Genomic DNA, 22,364 nt, shown 5'->3' with positions numbered 1-22,364 from the left:
CATCAATGTGCAAGACTTGTTTTATCAATAAGAATACATTTTTAATATTTTAAATGCTTGCACAAATTTGATATGAGAAGATGGAAACGAGGGGGGAAATTATGCACCCTAAGCTGGCATCTTGACAAACCACATGAATACCTGCTGAGTAAATTCCTAAAGAAGGAAGTAGTGTATGTAGTTGTACTAAAAGTAGCAGTGGGTTACATAACTAACTTAGATGCATCATTTTGAAAACATCTTGTGAATCCATCACTGCTCCTTTAAATATGACTTAGCATTTCCTTCACTTGAAGCACAGTCAAAGTGTTCCATATTGATATATATGATAATCCAGATTTATTTTCTTTCAACTGTTGTTGGGAACAGATTCTCATTTGCAGCGCCGACCTGGCTAGCGCTGATGTGCAATGCATAGAATAGTCATTGCTTACATCATAGTGTACATGGTTTACAAAATGCTTACACAATGCCTCGGTTTAAAAGAAGATTTAATTGGACTATTCATTAGCAAACACACATGATTTATACAGGATTTAAAAAGTACGACGCCAATCCTCGCCGAGTAGTTGTTGGGGTTTTTTTTTTTTCAGTCCAGCGAGTTCGGCCACATCCAACAGTTCACCTTCGCCAATACTGAACACATGCGGGGGAAAAAAAAAACAATTATTTTTGTACAGTGCCAATGACAAGAGAAAGAATATAAAAATACAACAAAATTACTAAAAACTAAACATCAAAGTAGCGCTTAAAAAAGGGATCAAATATATTTTTTTGCTTTATTTTAAAAGCAAAGAAGGAATGCTACAGAAATACCACAAAATATACAACTATAGTAATACAGAAGCTGCCCTACTAACGAACAAGATCGTTTGTAAGTTAAATTTGTTCGTAAGTTGCTTCAGTGCTATATTTGATATGTTTAAGGTTTGTATAAGTATGTTTAAGGCTTGTATCTCATCTCATCAGCTGCACCGCTTATCCTCAGTAGGGTCGCGGGGATGCTGGAGCCCATCCCTGCAATCATCGGGCAGTGGGCAGGGGAGACCCTGGACTGGTTGCCAGCCAATCGCAGGGCACACAACTCAGACAGACAACTCAGACAGACAACTCACTCGCTCAGTCACACCTAGGGACAATTTGGACCGGCCTGAAATGCATGTTTTTGGAATGTATGAGGAAGTGCCCGGAGGAAACCCACGCAAGCACGGGGAGAACATACAAACTCCGCACAGTAAGGCCGGGAGCTGGATTTGAACCCACTTAGGAGGTTCCCACGACCTCAGAACTGTGCCACGCACGCGCTAACCATTGCGCCGCCGTGCTGCCCATTAAGGCTTGTATAAGTAACCTATATTTTTTGTCCAAAAAATAAACAGTTAATAAAATATGCTCAAAAGATAAATAAAGTTAAGTTTAACTTACTTTTGAAAGATGGACTTCAAGAGTTAGCCTACTTCCTCCTCTGTGGTAAAAAGTAGCCGAAAAAAGGCGATCCAACCATTTTCTCAACCGCATCAAGCTTTATTTTCCACTTTGCTTTCAAATGAAACGGCTCTCCTCATCTTTACACCAACCATATTGAATAGATGCACAAGATATTAAAAAATAAAAATGTCAAAGTTCTTAGTGTGCTGGAGATACAGTATAGAATGTTTATACACGAACTAAGAAGAGGAAGTGTATTTTTTTTCTTCCAGGTGGATGCTGGGTGACCTCTCACAGCACCACACGCCGGTAGCTGCGGAAAGAAGCACTGTCCAGGTGCAAACAATACAAAATCTAACTTACAGCAATGTCCTGATATTTTCCGACATCCCGAAAAAATGTTCGTATCGACCGTTTTTTGTAACTCGAATGTTCGTAAGTAGGGGACCCCTGATATTTTTAGGATGAAGCTCAATACCCACTTTTTTAAGATGGCTTTTCGTTTATTCATTTTTTTTCATGTTGAGGTTTTGAGTTTTTCCTTGCCCTCATGTAGGTTTTAGATCAGGGGATGGTGTAATAATAGTCAGTAGTTTGCAATAATCTGTGGTCTGTGTAGCCCTTTGAGACTCCTTGTGATTAAGGGCTATACAAATAAACATGACTTGATTTAAATAGACAAACCTGCATCTATATTTATTCATAAAAGAAAATAAGAAAAAAAGGATAAGTCTCAATTCCCATGGCTCTGGCCACATTTTTGAATATGATACGCCCACCCCTATTTGAAATTAATTGTCAAAGAATAAATTCAAGTAAGAAGCCACTTACTTGAGCAAACTTGTGTATCTGTTCGACCACGGCAGCAAAGAGGGCCCCCACGCTCTCGTCGATCAGACTCTGCATGTAATGCACGGCTTCCTCGTCCGAAAGGTCCAGCCGGAACTTGTCCTGCACTTTCTTGACCGTCTTGTCCGGCTCCAAGGCGATGTCGGGGATATTGGCGTCCACCATGAGGGAGAAGAGATTGAGGATCAGGTTGGAATACCTGCGAAGGTGCAGGAAGGCCGTATAACACTGCTTGCGGAACTCCTGGTACTGTTCGCTCTGCATGCCCCCCATGCCCTCCACCATCTCTTTGCTCAATTTCATGGGTGGTGGAAGCGGTTTGGGATCGCGACCCAGGATGTAACCAAAGTCGATATGGAAGAGTTTGCCTGGTGGACAAAAACAAAAAATGGATGAGTGATTATTATTTAAAAAAAAAAAAAAACGTTTAAAAGAGGGGTGTCAAACTCATTTAGCCCAGGGGCCATACAGTAGAAAAAAAACACTCTCACAGGGGCCAGGACTAGTAAATGAATGCCATAAAAGTGTGCCATATCTGGAGGGCTGGGCGTGTTCTCGGAGGTTCACAATTAAATTATAATTCAACGATGTAAGATTCAATTATAAAAACATTATTATTTTTTCCCCTCAATTTTCATCTCCTGTAATGTTTATCAACTATGCATTTAATTAAAAAAAAAAAAAAAAAAAAAAAAATTGAATTTCTCCACATCAGTGTACAGTACAGTTTCATGCTGACAGGAAACTGACAAAAACAACATATAAAAACTAATTCATATCAGGGTTCGTACACCTTTTTGTCATGGGCAAATTCAAGCACTTTCAAGGGTTTTCAAAACCATTTTTTCAATTTATCCTTTACCAAAAGAAATACGTAATCCATTGTGAATCAAATCCATAGCCCTGTTGCGAAGACGCTTCATATGACACCGCCATACAAACTAATGTCAGCTGCCGTGAATCAGGAAGGGAGAAGAAATGCAATGGCAAAGCGAAGCCAACAGAAAGCAATATCAGCATCATATTTTCGCAAAATTGTTTTATTTTACTTCATTTAATGCGTGGTCTATCGAGTCAGACTGCCGAAACACGCCAACCTTTTCAAGCATTGACAAGCTCTTAACCCAAAATCCAAACACTTTTCAAACCTTGAAAAAAAAAAACATTCAAAGTCAAGCATTTTTAATTTAATGTTAAATAATTGATTTAATGATTTAAAGTCTGCTTTTATTTGCATTTTCTCACGAAAATGTTTACCTGCTGTTTGATTTTATACCTATTATAAAAATTAATTAAAGATGCCTTAAACTTCTGTGAGGTGCCATTTTTAATTTGTTTTATTTATCGTATTGCCTTGAACAGCGCTTCTGTGACTTTTATTTTAAGTAATATAATATCAAGATGGGTTTCCTCAATGTTCTCTGGTTGATTAAGAGTAGTCTGGAAATATAGCTTTGGGAGTGGCACCTGGCTTTGGCGGCCTCTTGCCCGTCAACCTATATATGTAGCCCTTATTTTATACAAATTCTGTATGCCATAGAACAATTTCTAATGGGGAAAACATTTTTTTGCATGAGACCAATTTCGTCTTGCCCATTGTGGCCTTAATAAGGATTATTTTAGTATCAATAGGGAAAGTGCTAATATGCTGAAATACTGTAATACTTTGTGTTGTTTGCTTGGTAAATAAAATATACCAGTTTAACACAATTTATCTTTGATTGTATTCCATATAGTCCGTCTTGCTGTGAGTAAATAGGTGCCACGTTATGTTTGCAAGGTTAATTATCAGATAATAAGGGTAATTGCAATAGTTAGTAAGAGGAGCAATTGGCTGAGGTGGACAGGAATTCGACATATTTAAAACGTCATTGTTTGATGTTCAATTTACTCTTGCGCTTCTCTCTGCATCGTCTTGTGGGCCATATAAAATGATGTGGCAGGCCATATTTGACACACGGACCATGAGTTTGACATTTATGATTTAAAGTTACAGTACCAGTTTTGGTCAGGAGCAGATTGTCCAGATGCCGGTCTCCTACACCCAGGATGTACGTGATGACGCAGTATCCGGCTGAATTGCAGAAATCAATATAACTTTGCAACTCATCCCAAAACTTTTAAAACAAACAAAGAAAACAGGCTCACCACAACTCTTTACATAGGTGTCCATCACTTCGGCGCTGATGCCGTAGGGCCCCTTTTCGCTGGGGGCATGCTTCCTGAAAAAGCTCTGAAGCAAGTAGACAAAGTGGGTTCAGCAGGTTTTAACTCATCAACGCCATACCTGCAAGTATTTACGCAACCTTCCCGCGCACCCCCTAACACATAAAACATTGAAAAGTTGACGTTACAAAAATATTTGCTCCTTTTGAGTTAATACTTTTTAATTCTCCTTTTTCTTGTGCTTTTTCAAAAGCCACAAGTCTCCATGGGTATTTCTCTATGCGTTTTGCACATCTAAAAACAGAAATATTTGTCCATTCTTCCCTATAAAACAGTTCAGGTTCCTTAAGTTTTGTTGGTGATCGTTTTACCACAGCATTTGTCAGACATTACCTTTAGATTTCAAATTCAGACGTATGAGTAACAATTGAAGAAGCTACTAGTTAGGATTGTGAAAGTAAGCATACGGGGCGTACTCAAGGATCAGGTCGAAACAAAAAGAATGGGAATTCCCTTAAAGACTACATACTGGATTGATTAATAGGTCCAAAAAAGAGCCTCATTCCTCACTCAGAATTCCGTGTAAAATGGATGTAAAAATGCCAATGTTCATATATAGTGGATGCTACAGTTTTTATTCTACACAGTCTGTCGAGTTCTGAGTAAATAGGTGCCACGTTGTGTTTGTAAGGTTTATCATCACTTAATAATGGAAGCAATTTGTTTTGACCAGTATCTACCTCTAATAATCCTTTCAAACAGAACCTCTTTACTTACATGACAGACTACACAGAATACGGTGACAATAATAGCAATTTACAATGACACTGTCGTCTGCTACCAGTGACCGAGTTGATTAGAGCTGAAATGGGCAAGAAGAGATCAGTCAAACAAAAAAAAAACTGAATATTCTTTTTTTCCCATACAAAAATTGCTATACGATGTAAACAATTTAAAACGATCAGAACAGGAATAAAATATGGGTTAAAATATCTAAGTTGACAGGTATGCAATGCCAAAAGATTTTGTTTGCATAACAATGAAATGATAGCAAGTACAACATGAATGGTCCTGACCTGAATGTTGCCTTCAGTTGCCAGCACCTCAGCAACCGGAACAGATTGGACAAACTGCATGAAACCTGAAAAACAACAAAAGACAACCCCATGAAATACTCTACTGGCCAACACTCTCCTTATAGGAGGGTGCCACAGTTACCGTGCTTGGTGCTGGTGGCTAACACTTTGTAGGGTGTCAACTTGAGATCCAGGTTTTCCTTCCTTAATAACTGAAAAAAAAATACAATGTTTGAGCTCTGCCAATATAAGTTACTGGCGTGTGTAACATGCAGGGTTTGTACAGTTTTTGCTTGACCAAAACCGAGTACTTTTGAAGGTCTTTCAAAGCCAATCATTCAATTTGTCCAGTACGGCTAAAAGAGGAAATCTGGTGAGAATCATGTATTTTGCAGATTCACAAATATAGACTCAAATATAACCTCTCAGACTTAAAATGCAGGTCCATCATCAAAGTGGTAAACACAAACTGCTCAAACAGACACCGCACAAAAAAAAAAAAACCTGAAAACTCGTGCCAACACTACCTTATACGAATATAATGTTACTCATGTCTTGTTCTTGCACATGTCGACTGCACTACGTTTAATGCTCAGATTGCACAATGTCTGACCATTTCCTGTTTCATGCTGACTATTTTTGCACTATGATGACTTTGCACCAAATGCAATATTGCACAACCGTTACGATACCAACGTTATCACGACAACCCTGTATGTAACATCCCACATGCCGACATTTCTTGTGTAAATACCATGTAAATTATAACTATAGCCTTATCCCCCTTGTCTTATAACATTATCTTCTCTGTTCCTTTATCTTGTTGCTCATACCTCACTATGAATGTGTAAAACTGGAGTGTCATGCCCAATTTCGTTGTCACAATATGTTAGCCCATTTGTAACAATGACAATAAAGGTATATTCTATTCTATTCTATTCTACAATAGCCCAGAATATCAGTCACCCACTACACGGTTACTTCATCCCGATACCGTCAGGGCACAGATACAGAACCATAAGATTTATGTGGGATCGCCTCAGGAAAAGCCTGATCCCCTCTGCCACTACCCTTTTAAACAAGTCCCCACTGACCTATCCAATCAGCCCGCCCTCATGTTCCAATTGTCATGAGTGTTTGGCATTCTGCTACTCTTTTCGTTTGTTTTTTAGTAATGTAATTCAATTCCTGTTTTATTTCCCCTGTGCAGTTAGTGGAAGTGAATTTCTCGAAGGGGACCAACAAATTAAATCTAAATCTCAATTTAAGAAATCTTTGAAAACACAACATAATAATTCAAGCATTTGAGGTAGTCAGGCAACCGTGCGAACCCTGAACATGTTATCCAAACAGAAATCAAGTTAAAACATCCCCCAAACTTCTTCCCCCCCAACAAAACATGAACATATACTTTATCCATGAGTGAGATGATCTGGAGAATGAGCTGATCCTGTCTCAGGTCGTCGCCGTGCTTAAAAATGACTGGATAGTTTGTGGCGGCCTCCGTTTTAAAGATCAGCTTGGCGGGCATCAATGCACTCTGATGTGAGAAAAATGGATTTGCATTTAAGCTGCCTGCTTTACAAAAAATGAGTAAGAGCATTGGTATACCTTGAATAGAGTTGCCGTCTCAGGCACAATGCCACGGATTCGGATCTGAGGTTCCAATGGGAGCGGGATTGGCTCAATTTCCGAAAGGTACACCTTCTCATTGTCAGCTAGGAGCGTTTGTAGCCTCTCAGTCTAAACACACAGAAAGTCAAGATGTGCTTGCTAAATTCTTCAAAGCAGCTGACTCCACTTACTTCATGAAAAATTCTCTTTTATATAGTTAACCCATAAAGATTACAGTCAAACACATACAATCACAATTGTCATATACATTTATCCCTCGCTATAACGTTATTGATATTCCACTGCTTTATGTATTTCCTTCATGCAATTTCTTCTGTATTCTGATTGGCTAAACAGTCCCTCAAATAGTAGGTACAGTAATTACTCGCTGTATTGCGGCCCACTTTTCGCGGTTTAGATACTTCACTGATTTTCTCAGTGCATTCCGTTCTGCAGCAAACACACAGCAAATGCTATTATGGGTGCAGGTCGCAGTGGGCTGTGTGTTGGGTAGGCGTGACTGTGTACTCAACTGTGATAGGCTGGTGTATGCACATATCAAACTGTCCACCCAAAACAAACTGTGAAGCATGGCGATAGGTGGTATTGTAGTGGGTCATTTAATTGAAAATGAGTTATAAATTAAATCGGACTTTGAAAAAAGTCAGAAGACCGCAAAGAAATGGTGATCACTACTGAGTGCTCCGTGGATTGTTATCAGGTCCGGTAAGAGACTGAGGCGGCATCAAGAGAGAAAGCAATAGCGGTGCTGTCGGTCCAGCCTACTGCTAGGCTACATAACAACTCTGACAAGCCACCCCATTGAACCTGTATCTCACCAACACCAGATCAATTACCCATAAAACGAATGACCTGGAGCTACAACTAGTGCAAAACTGCTTCATTCGTGACTCTTGTATTTTAATTATCACGAAGACCTGGCTCACCCAAGGATGCCCATTGCTAGCGTCTAGCTAGCCGGTCCCTAGCTATATCGCTTTCTTATACGGAAAGGGGTACCCTCCCATTTAGTTGTACATTACTGCTGTATAATGACATGAAGAGCATTCATTAAACTGCAATTCTTTGTTCCGTAGTTTTATTTGTAGATCTATAATTGTTATTTCGGTGCATAGATTACAGTATATGTTATTGATATCTAATAAATAAATACATGATTCTTCTTTGCGGGTTTTGACTATCGCAGGACTTTTTTGAAACGTAACCCAAGCAAAGAACAAGAGATTAGGGTATTGGTTAAACAGAGAATAAATAAATGTTTTCAGTTATAGTATAGAGTACTTTTATTTGTTAAATAAATGCTTGGACCTTAAAAATAGATTGTTCTATGGTTTCAATGTAACAGAGCATTGAATTTGAATTGTTTAGTAATTGTTTAAAAAAAAGATTTCTACTTCACGGATTTTGCCTACCACGGGTCCTTTATGGAACATAACTCCCACATTAAACAAAGTTCACTGTATTTTTATTCCACAGAGTGTGTGAAACGTGGTGATTCCTTGTTAACCAACTAATATCTGAATACAAATGTATGGTATGAAAATTTCACAAAGATAGATTCTTTATCTTCTATGAAGAATTCTGTACCGTACCAAATTTAAATGAAAAACATTTAGGAATGGTCCCTCTTTGAATTATTGAGTGTATAGTATTTTTGTTTGATCATGAAGTTTTCCCAAAATATTTTTAGCAGATAATAAATTGAACTGCTTGAGAAGCTGTTGAATGAACAGCTGGAAATATTACAAATACTTTGCAGAAATGCAACACATTTTCTTTGAATAAAGTTACCAATTACGATGTATTCAACTCAAGGGAGAAACATGATTGAGTCAGAGAAACCAATAAACCTATACCTCAGGAGTTATTTTTACTTTGTAGATATGTCCTCCTGATCCACTCACCTTCTTCTTGCGATTGCCGCTCTCCCTCTGCACAGCCTTCATCAACTGCACCAGTCGATCTACGAAGGTCTGCTGGGTAGCTAAAAGCGAGCGCATGACCCTCACGCTTTTATCGCCCTGGAGAGCAGAGACAGCGTTGGCTGCAAAAAAGTTTTCCTGCAGTTGAGTGCAGCTTTGACAGACCTTTAGCAAAGCCTGGCTGAATCTTCTCATGACGTTCAAGTACATTTCGTGGGTCTTGGGATCCCTCTGCTGCGTGTCCTGGTCCTCGCATTCCACAATAACATACCTGAATAAAAGACATGAGTGAGTTAAAGACTTTGAGCATAGTTGGGTTGTTCACAAGCACGTTCACACTTACCAGTACAAGTAGTTGGCCAGTGTGGAGTTCTTGCAAGCACGTGAGATGAGGAAGGTGCACAGGTCTTGCTGCAAATAAGACACCCAAATATTGTTTTGTGTCAGGTAGTGATAGTCACACATAAAAGTCAGCATATAGTATTTTTTAATCCCGTTTTAAACTTCTTTTATAAACACTTTACGCAAAGTAAATTTCATTAGCATTTTATTTTAATGACAATAAGACGATCTTGAATTATGAATAATACAGTCGTGCCTTGCTACTTTGCGGTTCACTTTTTTGCTCACCCTGATCAATTATTGTACTTGATTTTGATTTTTAAGTAGTAGTAATAAAAACATACACACAGGACCTTTACAGTCTTGCCTGTATACTAATTCACCTAACAACACCGACGATGTTAACATGCAGGCCATTATCCGATTGAAAATGGAATAATAGATTTCTGGAGAAATACATATCAAAGAATGTACTATACTAACTTGGGCTAGGTGTAATTTTTTTTGCCTGTTTAGGCTGATAGCCTTTTCTCTTTTTTGTCTTTAAAGTCTTTGTAACATGTTTACTTTGGAGTGCAATGTCTAATTACGTTGAATGCAGTGTTTCACCACTTTGAATCAATATAAATAAAGACATTTCGATTCAGTTCAATTCAATTAGTTGGATCATTGTGCTTGTTAACAAGACTTTACATAATCGGAATATTGGAAATATTTAGTTTCCAATGTAATTATCGCCTGCAAGTGAACGTACCCAATGTGAAGCATGTAGACAAATTACTAGCTTCATTAGTTGGAATTCAAATGAGCAAATATGCAAATTCTACAGTCACCTAATTAGGGAATTAATCAGCCAACCAATTGAACAAATGTCTAATCAAATATCAAAAGAAAATTCAAGTTTCATCATTTATGTGTTCCTGATCTTTTAAAAAATAAATATTTTGCAGAAATGAGTTCGCTTTTCCTTCTTCTGCGTGCCATGGCTCAAGCACAGTTCTCTTTGTTACCTCCAGATTATCGCCATCTGCTCCATCTTTGCCTTTGTGCATTGAGGTAAAGGCTCCAGATGTGGCCGTCAGGATTTGAGAGCTGCGCCGAAAACAACAACAACAAAGGGCAAAGGCCAAGTCAGTTTGATTCAGGCACACTAATCCAGGGAAAATCCGATATGCATGCAGCTTGTTTCTGCATGCTGAGAAAAATAGTCTGAATTGCCGTTGTGGCATCATTTATGAGGTGGATTTAGAACAACAGCTGATTCCTAGCCAGAGCCGCGCCCAAAAATATCCTAACATAAGAAATGAGCTAACCTGCCCAGAGTGGAGTCATCAGAAAGTCCTTGGCTGTCTCTCTTGCTGCCTGGCTCCAGGCCTCCTTGGATATCACTAAAGTTCTCATACTTGAGCGCCTGGACCAGCTGGAGAAGATACATGAGCAGGTCCTGCAAAGCATTGAAGGCAAATACAGATGTAAAGTTTAACACACAGTTGAGGTTGAAAAACACATCAGCGCACATTACTAAACAAAAGCAGGAAGTACTGTCTTGAAACTTGTTTGTAGTAGACAGAAATTATTGTCTGGAATTGTCTTGCTCAGGAACTACCTCGTCGTCTGCCTGCTGCAATCGAGCGACAGCGTAGCGTCGCACGGTCGGGTTGGTGAACTGCGAAGAAAGGAGCTCCAAGGAATCCTCCACATCCATGGGCCTCCATTTGCCCAGCAGCTCTAGGGCCTGCTTGGCCTCCTGGGGCAGATCCCAGTTGACGCACTTGAGGAACTTGGTCAGCGCCTGTGGCAGAAGAGGATGAAGGGCTTGCCAAGACAGAGACGCAAAAGTGGAACGTACCTTTTCCTGAGTCGTGAGGTAGTATCGGAACTTCCACACCAGGTCCTGCTCTTCTGAGCTCAGCTGCTTAGTCGGAGGGTAGCTCACGATGATCTGTGGAAGCAAACAGCACAATCTGCATGTTTCATTTGCTTTCATACCCAATTATGAGATGTTGTCATTGTAATATTAGATACAAAAGCATGCACTCATAGCAGAAATGTCAAACTCAGTTTGGCTTTGGGGCCGGATGCAAACTTTTTGCTCTCAGGCGGGCTGGATCCATAAAAGAAGGTCAACTTGAAAATGTTACCCTGCCATTGTTTTTCAGTACTATGCATTATATTACTTTAGTAGCCTACCCTTCATATTATAATCATGGACGACAGGTCATAACATTTTATAAGCATAAAATTTTTAATCACAAACAATTGCAAAAAAATATGTTTATGTTATGCATTGATTGAGTTAACAGGTTAATTTTAACAGTTGAGTTTACACCTGAAACAACTCACTCCGCAATAAAACTCAAGTGGCAGCTATTTTGCTTTATTTGTCATCTAAAATAAAAGTTTTAGCAGTGCATGGGCAATAAAATTAGACTACATTAGATCAAACTACTAGGGTGGACCTAACTAAAGATGAATATATCCCTTACTGCCCTGTAACAACCAGAAAGAGCAATTGGTTTGCATTTATTTAAAAAATCACAAGTTTTGACAGGTATGACATAAAGACTCGCTTCTATTTGGACATACTCAGAAATTACCTAATTTATAGGGTGTACATTTTAGAAAAAACTAAGTCAAAAGTTTAAAGCATTAAAGAGAGAAAATCGTTATTAAAAACACTTAGTGATATATAATCTACTTTTCTAGAAATTCCTTTTAAAAATAATGTTGATTTGCAATAAGGTGGTTTCATAATATGACAAACATTGAGCTGATCCCGCGTTGCAGCATTGGGCTTGAGGTCGTGATCGGAAGGTCCGCTGCGGAGGCTACGTGCTAGTTTGTGGTGCTTGCTCTCCACCAGGTTTTCCTGCAGGGAGGGAACCAATAAAATATTCTAGTCCTTTCTCACTCCAAGTATGTTTGTGTGTGCGCACATGTGCTCTCACCATTCCCATCTGTGGATCAGGGACTTTGACAATTTCACTGCTGGTGAATTGGGGCGCTGCATCATCTCCGTCCTGAAACAAAGAATCCTTTTATCCACCATCCGTGTAATAGATTTTCCTTGTGCTCGTGACATATTATGGAAAACACATTCTATATTTACTTTCCCCATTCTCAGGAATCAACATAGATGCCTACTATAAATCGACTATTTGTTTGGGCTTTATATGTACCTTATTTCTTCAGATTACAATGCACAAAATGTTTTACCTAAAAAAGAACTCAAAGATTTGGAGCGCGATATATAAAGAAGGGCTGGCTTGACATGATTAGCTGTATTCCGGTAATATGTTACGGTATTTGATATTGATTTAACAGTTGACAAATATTACTGACTACAATCACAAAACATTGAATGCAACAAGATCTCTCTACGCACAAGACATCTACAGTCTATTGATAGTAACAATATCCAAAACCCTTGAGTGGAGAATCTATAATAAGTACGGTAATTCTCTATGGCTCATGTACAGAAACAAGGCACCTCCATTTTGTTTCTCACCCCGCCCACACCCAAACGTCAGATAAGCATTGCTGTTTTGCACAATTACCTATATCTGGAGTTATATAGTTTTTATTCAGTTCTCGTTATTCTAATATTTTCATTGATGAATTGGTACCTGTAAAATGGCAACTCAGGGTAAAGGAGGAACGTTTGTGGCACTATAAAACTCAAACGTGATGATCAACTTAAATCTAAGGAATTGAACAGCTAGCTGAAAATTCACTGTTCAATATACGAATGTTAGAGAATGGAGAAAACAAAATGAAAAATATGAACAAAACCAAAAAAAGCACAACGAAGGAGACAAGAAAGTGAAGAAATTGTTAACTCCAAAACAATGGAAACGACTCTTTGGTGTATCTCATGTTAAGTCAGAGTTTGAAGGACATTAAATACTGTATATTTTATTTAGGTATTGTGTTCATGGTTTATGTTGTCAATAAGTGATTTTTATTAGGACAGCACATATTCAACAACATATGTCACTAACAATCAGGGTTCGTGAACATTTTTCATGGCCAACTTCAAGCACTTTTTAAGGACTTTCAAAGCCATTTTTTTCAATTTCTTCTGTAACATTAAAATAAAAAAACCAAGAGTGAAATGTGTAATTTACAAAGCCACAAATTTGGCTGCGATTTATATATGTGTTTTTTAATCTTGCATGTGCATTTATCAAGACATATTATTTTGAGATCTGAAGTAAATCGCAAATGTATTTGTGGATCTGAACATTCGTGTTTTAATATTTTTGAGAAAAATCCCTCCCCATTTAGGTGTTAAACGACAGTAAAAGGTAGCTTACGTGTTCAGTTGCAGGAAGTTCTTCCATTAGAATTTACCACTGGGAAAAGCTACCTCAATATTTTGCATGGCGCATAAAAAAGGTCAGTTTCGTAACAAAGGGGGTTTCTCCTGGGTGAGTTGTTAGCCCTCCGCAGGATAGTCGGTTGGTGGGGCTGCCACCTCACGGCGTACCGACACGCTGGGGTCTTTGTTTGTCTGGAACCTACCCCGGAGACCGGCCCGCCATGGGTGACCCTACCAGGAGCAAGCTCCCGACGGTATCGCTCTCCAGGGTCACTGGAACACGCAAGCCCCCTCGCCGCATCAAGGCCAGACCCATCCGATAATTGCCAATAATTGATACGTAATCCTTGCACTAATACACATTTCATAATGTCCTGTTTAGGTGTAGCATACATCTGTTCTCTAAGGCAGAACCCATTAGGGGGTGATGACATGGCCGTACACACTAATGCCATCTGTCGTTGATCACAATGGAAGAAAGGCAAATGCAAAGCCAGGCCACCAGACAGCAGTGCTGACATATCTTTTAAGCAGACTTGTTGAGAAACATGGCAACAATTCCCAGCATTTACAAGCACTTTACCTTGAGAACACAACTTGAAAACACCTAATTAAAATGGAGGCATTTTCAAGGATTTCAAGCACCTGTACGACGTTGCAATGCTTAGTTTGAGACAAAAAAGTGAAACACAATTGTATACCAACTTTTCATCAAAAATTAGGAGTGCGTGTTATACTCGAATAAATACTGTTATTCTACAAATGCAACACACAAAAAAATGCAAAAACTTTCATTCCTTCATTGTGACCCTCGTCACGGTAACCAGTGTTGTCCTTTAAAAGACAATAAGCTCACCTTTTCATAGTAGACAATGCTATATTCTTTGTCGTTGGTTTTCACCCTGGGAAATTCCACCATGAGGTACATGAAATTGGAGCTGCGTTTCTCACTCTAGCCCAAAACACAAAGGCATAGATACTTCACAGTTGAGACCGACATTGTTCACAGAAAATGGGCAAATGCTTACCTCGTTGATCATCTCGATCTCCCTGAAGGTCAGGCGGTCTAGCCAGTCCACCTTGACCATGTGGCCCTGTCGATGTGCCTTGGTCAGCTGTGTGGAGAAGAGAGATGGCTGAGTGATGCAATACGGTGATGTGATGACAAAAATGTGGTGCACATTTAACAATCGTTCCTTGGATGTAAAGATATGTTAGTAAGCACATGTTGCAAATTGCCTTTGAAAACAAAAATAGGGTATGATTAACTGAGTAGTTTATTACATAATTGAAGCACATGTATTGCCCAATAATGAGAATAATTTACCAAGGCCTATTAAATCCCGCCCCAAACACGAGATGTTTTTATTACTGTATTTTAAGACTATAGCAATGTCTGAAACTCCCAGACACCAGGGCCGACAACTCAGAAAAGTTGCCTGCTCATTTTTCACAACTTGAAACAATAAGACGACTAATCGCAAAAAAAAATTGTTGCAAAGTATTAAGGATTGATAATCAGAATATATAACAGAACAACTCTTTAAAATTAGGTTTATTATAATTCTACTTATAACATTCATTGCATGTATAGGACATCGCTGTTTTCCATCTGCCATCAGTATATCCCTGTATTTACTCATCTCCATTCGTGCAATGTTTGTGTTGCGTCGTCTGCTACAAGCCACGTGAACACCTCTTTCCACGATGCTGTTAATGTACTTATACTTTTAGTAGCGTCATAAATTTTGTTAGCTTCTTTTGAATGTTTCTTCTGGGGCTAAGATTTTGGCTTGATTCCTAACTACTTATCCATTTTCTTGTTGGTTTAAGATCAGGTAATTGTGTAATTGTAATCCTGTGCAGTCCTTTGAGACATTTTTGTGATTAAGGCCTATATAAATAAATGTGACTTGACTTGACTTGTGTTCTCTATGCGCCTGACTTTGGAAAATGATATGCAAATGCACGACCTTGTAACGCTCGGGAAAGTCCAGAAGCAAGTTATTCGATGCAGGCTTCTGATTGGGTGCCGAGTATGCAAATTGCCAAACAAACCGAAATTCCGAAATTTCCAAACCGAACAAATATTTCAAAATCGAAATAAAGCAAACGTTTCTTTTTATTTCGTTTTTTTTTTCTTGAAAAAGTTGTCGGCCACCCGGGTGGAGACGTTTTGTAAGTTGTACGCCCGAAGTAAAAGATGCACGCCCCGGGCGTCCGAGCAGACGTTATTTCCGACACTGACTATAGGCTCCTCCTGTTTACTTAAGCCAGGGGTTGGGAACCCAAAATGTTGAAAGAGCCATAACAAACTAGAGAAAACAAAAACACAAATACTTTCGGAGCCACAAATAATGTAAAGGCTTACACAAAATTTATTTTTTTCAATTAAAACCAAAAGGACATTCTTAACTAAAGGTTAACCATGTAATATTTATTTTAAATGTTTTTAAAGTATTTTTGCTGTAATGGTCTTCGTACAGAAAACCCCAAAATGACAAAAATAAATAGATAATCTCTCCATCTTTTTCCATTTCTGAAAAAGGGAGCCACGCGCGCAGCGTAGCACAAATGGTCGGAGTAAAAACGGTGTGGAATATACATGCTCGGAAAGACAGCAGGGTGAATGTGTCGAGGAAGATGCTAGTTTGGACTATTCATTATGAAAATTGCCAAAAGAAACTCATAAGAGAAGATTTAACTGTCTTGTTAGTGCTATGTTACTGCCAAGTTACAGGGAATCGTTGAGAAACACAAGTCTTTCTTTTTAAATATATCATGTTGGAATGTGCGCATTCACGTCTTACATTCAGATGGATCTTCTGTATGTATAACATGGTTTGTCCTTTACAAATTTACTGGGTACATCTTATATAACATGTAGTCAATAATATAGGAATAACAGTATATAAATTCCCACTACTCTATTTGGGGCATATAAAGGAAATCACATTGTTTAGAACACCCTCAGGTGTCCTTTTTTACGTTCGACTACCAATAAATCCTGCAAAAATATGGATTGTTTTAAATGGCATGCTTTATTTTGTAAATAAAAGACAATTGCTCTAATTGTCCTGACCGTGATACTAAATAAACAGTGAAACGCTTGCAAAACATGTAAGATCTGTGGTAATTTGCATTAAAGGCATTGAACCTTTTACGTCCGTCATATACTGTATAAAATATTTTAATGATTATGTTCATGTTGCCTGCTTCTTTGATTTAATCATTTGTGTATCACAAGAGTAGTAATAAAAGTGAAGAAGTTGGCATCATTTAATTTTCTTTTGAAAATAAAATCCTTGAGCATACAGCCATCTTGTTAGTGCAAGCACTGCACATCAGCAAGAAGGCGCTTTGCATTACGCAAGCTGCTTGAAAATAAAAACGTGACAAATATTTTTGCTTACATTTAACTTGCTTACAATAAATACTTCAGTCACCACAGAAACCAGCACTCTGTTTCATGTGGGGGAGCAAACCCTAACTCAAAAACAGCCTGGATGGGGATGGACAGCACCAAGCTGTACTTGCCCAGGACACACTACAAAAAGTGGTTCCCCGACGACCCAGGCGGTCAAGAAATCTGTCAACTGTGAACTACGCTATTGGTTATTTTCCTCCTTGGAAAATTGGCTTATAAGCTCATGCGCGCATAGAAATCGCTGTGGACTTCAGTCCAAAATTGACTGCGCATCCTAATGCACACGCGACTGACTGCTACACTTGTACTCACATCACCAAGGACCTGCAGGTCAGGGCCCTAAAACAATACAGCGCTTTAGAGTGAAGACAATCCAGGGAGTTTCTCTTCAGTTCCAGTTAATAGAATACCTTGGCGAGTCGGCCCATTTGGTCCTCCGACAGGCTGTTGCTTGTGCGTCCCGGCGTGGATGTTGCCTCAGCGCCGTCGCCCTCCACGCCAGGCCATACCTTCAAGTCGTGCATTCCTTGTCTGAACATTCTGTAGCGAGACAAGGAGTCTGTTTTTTTTTTTGTTTTTGTTGAATGCAACACTCCTTGGTGTGAGGTACTCTAAACTTTCCCTGTTACATATTGTGTGACCAACCTGGGTAGAGGTAAGATGCTAAGCCTAAGCCTGAGTCCAAACATATTTTCGGCCCAGGTCAGGTCTGAAAAGTCAATCATTACAGTCGGGTCGGGCCGGGCTTCTCTCTCACTGACTTTTAAAAACTAAATATATGTTTGTAAAAATGTATATTAACGATAATTAAGAAAAATAAAAAATAAAACATATCTCTACTTTTTGTCTCTTGCCGACCAATAAGTTCAAATAAGTCCTTCCTGATTCTGTCAATTAGCCACTTGCCATTGTTCTTCTTTGTCTCTCTGCCTGTCTCTCTCTTAAAGTGCTGCACTAGATTCTTGAGGATGTTTCTGTGGTTTATGGCCCAATTATAAACCCATCAAAATGCAGACGGCCTTAAATTTTTCCAATCAACTATTAATAACATCAATGATGGAAACATTTTGTTAATGTCACCTCAGCTGACAGAGAATTATTAAATTTGTAAATGTTTATACAGTCTTGTTTAACTGGAATTTAATTACAAAAGACATTCTTTATTTTTGTTATCAGAAATGACCTGTCCTCCTCCCAAGTCCTGACAACTAAAATGTGAAATTCCGGGTTAGCTGCAGGCTTCGCCCTGCAAATCAGGTTCATTTATTCAGGCTTGGGCTGGGTCAGGCTTTAATAACCGCGGGCCTGGGTTGAGCTGGATTTTTTTTAATCACAATCTTACCTCTAGGCACGATATTTCCCCTAAAAAAGTATGGACAACTCACCCATATTTGCCAAAGAGGGTGACTGTCGTACCCCCAACAGGAATGGCTCGACCAGGTCCATAGATGTCCCACACAGTGAGGGCCACTTGGGCGCTTTGTGGCAAGTCTGGGTACTTGACCGGCAGCCGCAGCCACTCGTTCCAACTTAAAAGGAGTACAGGGTCACTTTTGGAAGGCAAAGCAATGTTACCAAAAATTGTGTAGGGGCTTACTTCCAGCGTGTACTGAAAGCCTTGTAGGAGGTGCGGACTGGCAGGGCGAGGGGTTTCCCTTCGGCGAATACTTGGCAGGTGACGTAGAGATCTGAACAGTGCTCCTGGTAAAGGCCAGAGAAACGGAGCATCGGGTCCTCCAAAAGGGCTTTGTAGCTCTTCTGTTCTCGTTTGCCTTCCAAACTGCCTCTGAAAACATGTTGGGAGACAGTTTGCTACAGTCTTCTTTTTTGCTTTTAAATGACTTTGAATGGTGGGAACAGGGTATTTTTCCTTTTATTTTCAAAAGCAATGTATCTGTTATGGTTAGTGGAATTGTACAAACAATCATTAACAGATGGACTTTTTTGTGATTGTATTTGTAAGTCCCTTGTGCAGTTGTCCACATGTACTTCTAATTCAAAAATAACTCTCCATTTCACTATCAATCAATAACATTGATTGCTATTTTTTCCCCCTATGTTTGTCCAAATACAAGGTTAGAATGATATGAATATCAGCAACTTTTTGGTACAATTGAAAACAAAAAGAAAGAAAGGCTGCCGGGGAAAAGTAGGCGCTTTGTATGGTCTCTTTTACTGACATGATACTAAAATTTTAGAACGAATGAGTTTGTTCCCAGTGATTTAGGATCTAATAAGAGTATTGTCACATGCCGCTGCCAGTCAATGCTGAGATCTGGTTGAACTAGAAACCAGATGACGAAAGTTCTATATCTGTGTGAGATCTGGAGACTTCTCTTGCTACTGGTACCCATGGAAACCAGTGCTATATGTTTCATTTGGGGGAGCAAACCCCTACTAGTCAAGTCAAGTCGTGTTTATTTGTATAGCCCTTAATCATAAGTAGTGTGAAAGGGCTGCACAGATCACACACTATTACAGACTGTTATTACACCATCCCTTGATCTAAAACCTACATGAGGGCAAGGAAAAACTCAATAACTTAGGCATGAAAATTATATGAAATGATCTGCATTTATATAGCGTTTTTCAAGTCCAAGAAATCTTGAAAAGGGGCTGCACATGAGGTAGTCCACCTCCCAGGATGAACGAGGCTGCAATGGATAATGCAATACACAGAAATCGACATCTATTGATATAACTTCTCAACAACAACAAAAAACACACCTGGAAAGGAGTTGGCGCTACCAGGCTGTACTTGCCCAAGGCACACCATAGGAAGTGGTGCCCCAACAGTCCGGGCAGTTAATAGATCCATGAACCCCTTTATTGTACTACCCTAGTGTACTTCTCACACTTTTCACAGCAATATATATGTTTTGTATGCTTTAGACAGGAATATAACAGTACAAGAAGGTACATTCGCTTGCCTCCATACGTATGTTTAAGATGTATGCATGCCCTCGAAGGAATATCCCAACTATTTTGACCTTACTGGCCATTTAAAGGATTTTCTGATTATTTTGATTAGCACTCATGTTGAGTAACATTGAATGCAACGAGATTAGACACGGCACTCCAAGGTAAACATGTAATAAAGACTTAAAGAGAAAGAAAAAAAAATCAACGGATGTCAGGACTAATAGGTGAAAAAAAATCTACAACGTAGTGCTTAAAGACTGGCCTAAATTATAACAATAGTGCAATGAATACTGATAATAATGGGACGGGATCGTTATGCAAGCAGTACTTCATTTAAAAACTTGCTGTTTTCGCATATTTCAGTCTACAAATAAGTCAGTGGTATCGCTCCGTGAAGTCACACATTCCAAATTATCATCACATAAGAAAAAAAAAACGTTGCACAATTTATTTCGCAGCTTACATCTTGAGTTGAACATTGATGTCCAAGTCGCAGCTGTAAACGTAGTTAAATTTCTCCGCGTCCATGATAATCCAGAGTGTGTTCTTCTACTCTTGGGAAATTTGTTCGGGGGGGAAAAGAAGATTAATGCTCACTCTCAGAGCAGAGTTTGGGACTCAATTTGAAGTTGGGAGTCCTTCCATCATTGGACCAAAACAACCCTCGTCGCTTGGATGAGGTACTTGTCCGCGGTCTGTTTGGTTAAAAGGTCGATAACTATAACGACGTTGGAAGGTCTGATTTCTGCATCTGAATATCGTATTAGAAGGCACAGTTGTCGTTCTGCTTAATGATTTTAAGGCCACACAACAACACAGCATAGAGTGACAGAAGTAGTCAGACCGAAGCAGCCAAGTGCCGATGCAGTACTGTACACAATTCAAAACGGAAAGACGATCAATGGCATCTTGGCTCGAATAGAATGACTGGTTAGGAAAAGGGCGGGGTTTACGATGAACTTAAATTTAAAGGGAAATGCGGACTAATATGGCCGCAGTTCAGAACAGAGTACAACTAAATGCCGGCAATAATATCTCGTTGAGTATATGACCTGACTTATTCGAATAAAGCACACATTGAGAGACAAAAGACATAAATTTGACTTCATGGAGAGATGTGATCAGCTCAAGTCCTGAATTGCATCTGGCTAGAGCTTCATGATCTCCCTTTCTTTAGTGTTCCCTCTGTTTTTTTATTATATTGCCTGATGGTAAGAAATGAACATGACCTCAGAGATCTGGTCAATCACCTTGACAAAGGCTCAACCCAGTGTGGGGTGGAAATCTGTCATGACATGGGGACTTGAGACTTAGTGACTTGGACTCGAGTCGACTCGAGTCGCTGTTTTTATGACTTGTGACTTGACTTGGACTTGGCAATCTAAGACTCGGGACTTGACTTGTGACTTGACTTGCCCAAGAAAAAAATACTTGGGACTTACTTGGGACTTGAAGGTGAAGACTTGAGACTTACTTGAGACTTGCACATGTGTGACTTGGTCCCATGTCTGATGATTACTGATGTGATTCACCTGTTTCCCGTACATTTGGGGCCAACCGCTGCGGGTTCTGATTGGCTCCCTGTCACGATTTGAACCCAGTCCTGTCAGTCCCCTGTTGTCAGTCCGTCTGCGAACCTCAGTGTATATGAGCCTTTTTTCGACCCTGATTCCCACCTGTCCCGTTTTTGCTCCCGCCTGTCTCCAGCTATGACCTCTTTTTGTCCCCGACTACTTCTACTCTCCCGTTCTGGCTTACGACTCGTTTCCGACCACGCTTTGCTGTCCAGTCCCGACTACCGACCAGTTTATCCGTCCCTGACACCGCCATCGCTCGCTACGGAAGATCCACTTCCGTGTTCGGATCACAGTCCGAATCCCAGAGCGACTTGCTTCCCGCGTCCAGCGAACACCGGATCGTGAGCACAGCCCTTCCTCTTTCTTTCAATAAAACTAGTGGTAAACGTCACGCAATTGGGTCCTGTTTCCGTTCTGCTCCTGACAGGAATCAGCACAGAAAAAAGCCTAAGTCGTGATCAACAAACTACGCAGACATCACCATTAACCAACCAGTCCCTGCCCACTGCACGAAGATGACTGGGATGGGCAGTGCAGATGATGGATGGTTCTTTCTAACCCTTTTTGGACATATACTTCAACATTGTTTTTTGACTTTCGTTTTTATTCATGTTAAAAATACAGTTTCATTCATTCATTAATTAATTCATTCATGTATGTATTAACAATATCCAACTCAGATCAAATAGATTTTTTTTC

At 39.5% G+C, this 22,364-nt stretch overlaps 1 protein-coding gene across 1 annotated transcript; it reads right to left on the bottom strand.

Annotated features, from left to right (window-relative positions):
• Positions 1-473: 473 nt before the first annotated feature.
• pik3c3 (phosphatidylinositol 3-kinase, catalytic subunit type 3) lies at positions 474-20,940 on the bottom strand. The gene is made up of 23 exons (XM_088346668.1): positions 20,552-20,940; positions 18,764-18,952; positions 18,552-18,695; positions 17,577-17,706; positions 14,768-14,854; positions 14,596-14,691; positions 12,367-12,438; positions 12,183-12,287; positions 11,268-11,360; positions 11,025-11,210; positions 10,732-10,862; positions 10,429-10,510; positions 9,420-9,487; positions 9,242-9,347; positions 9,059-9,175; positions 7,131-7,262; positions 6,931-7,059; positions 5,662-5,731; positions 5,520-5,584; positions 4,426-4,510; positions 4,277-4,351; positions 2,260-2,645; positions 474-636 (listed from the first exon to the last, which is right to left on the bottom strand). Exons 1-23 carry the CDS (start codon positions 20,614-20,616, stop codon positions 622-624), a joined length of 2,628 nt encoding a protein of 875 aa, XP_088202794.1. The 5' UTR covers positions 20,617-20,940; the 3' UTR covers positions 474-621.
• Between the last annotated feature and the right edge of the window lie 1,424 nt (positions 20,941-22,364).

The sequence above is a fragment of the Urocampus carinirostris genome, chromosome 11 (genome assembly GCF_059441175.1).
Source record: "Urocampus carinirostris isolate Australia breed hairy pipefish chromosome 11, RoL_Ucar_1.0, whole genome shotgun sequence".
NCBI classification, from domain to species: domain Eukaryota; kingdom Metazoa; phylum Chordata; class Actinopteri; order Syngnathiformes; family Syngnathidae; genus Urocampus; species Urocampus carinirostris.
This window is presented reverse-complemented; position numbering and strand designations above follow the sequence as displayed.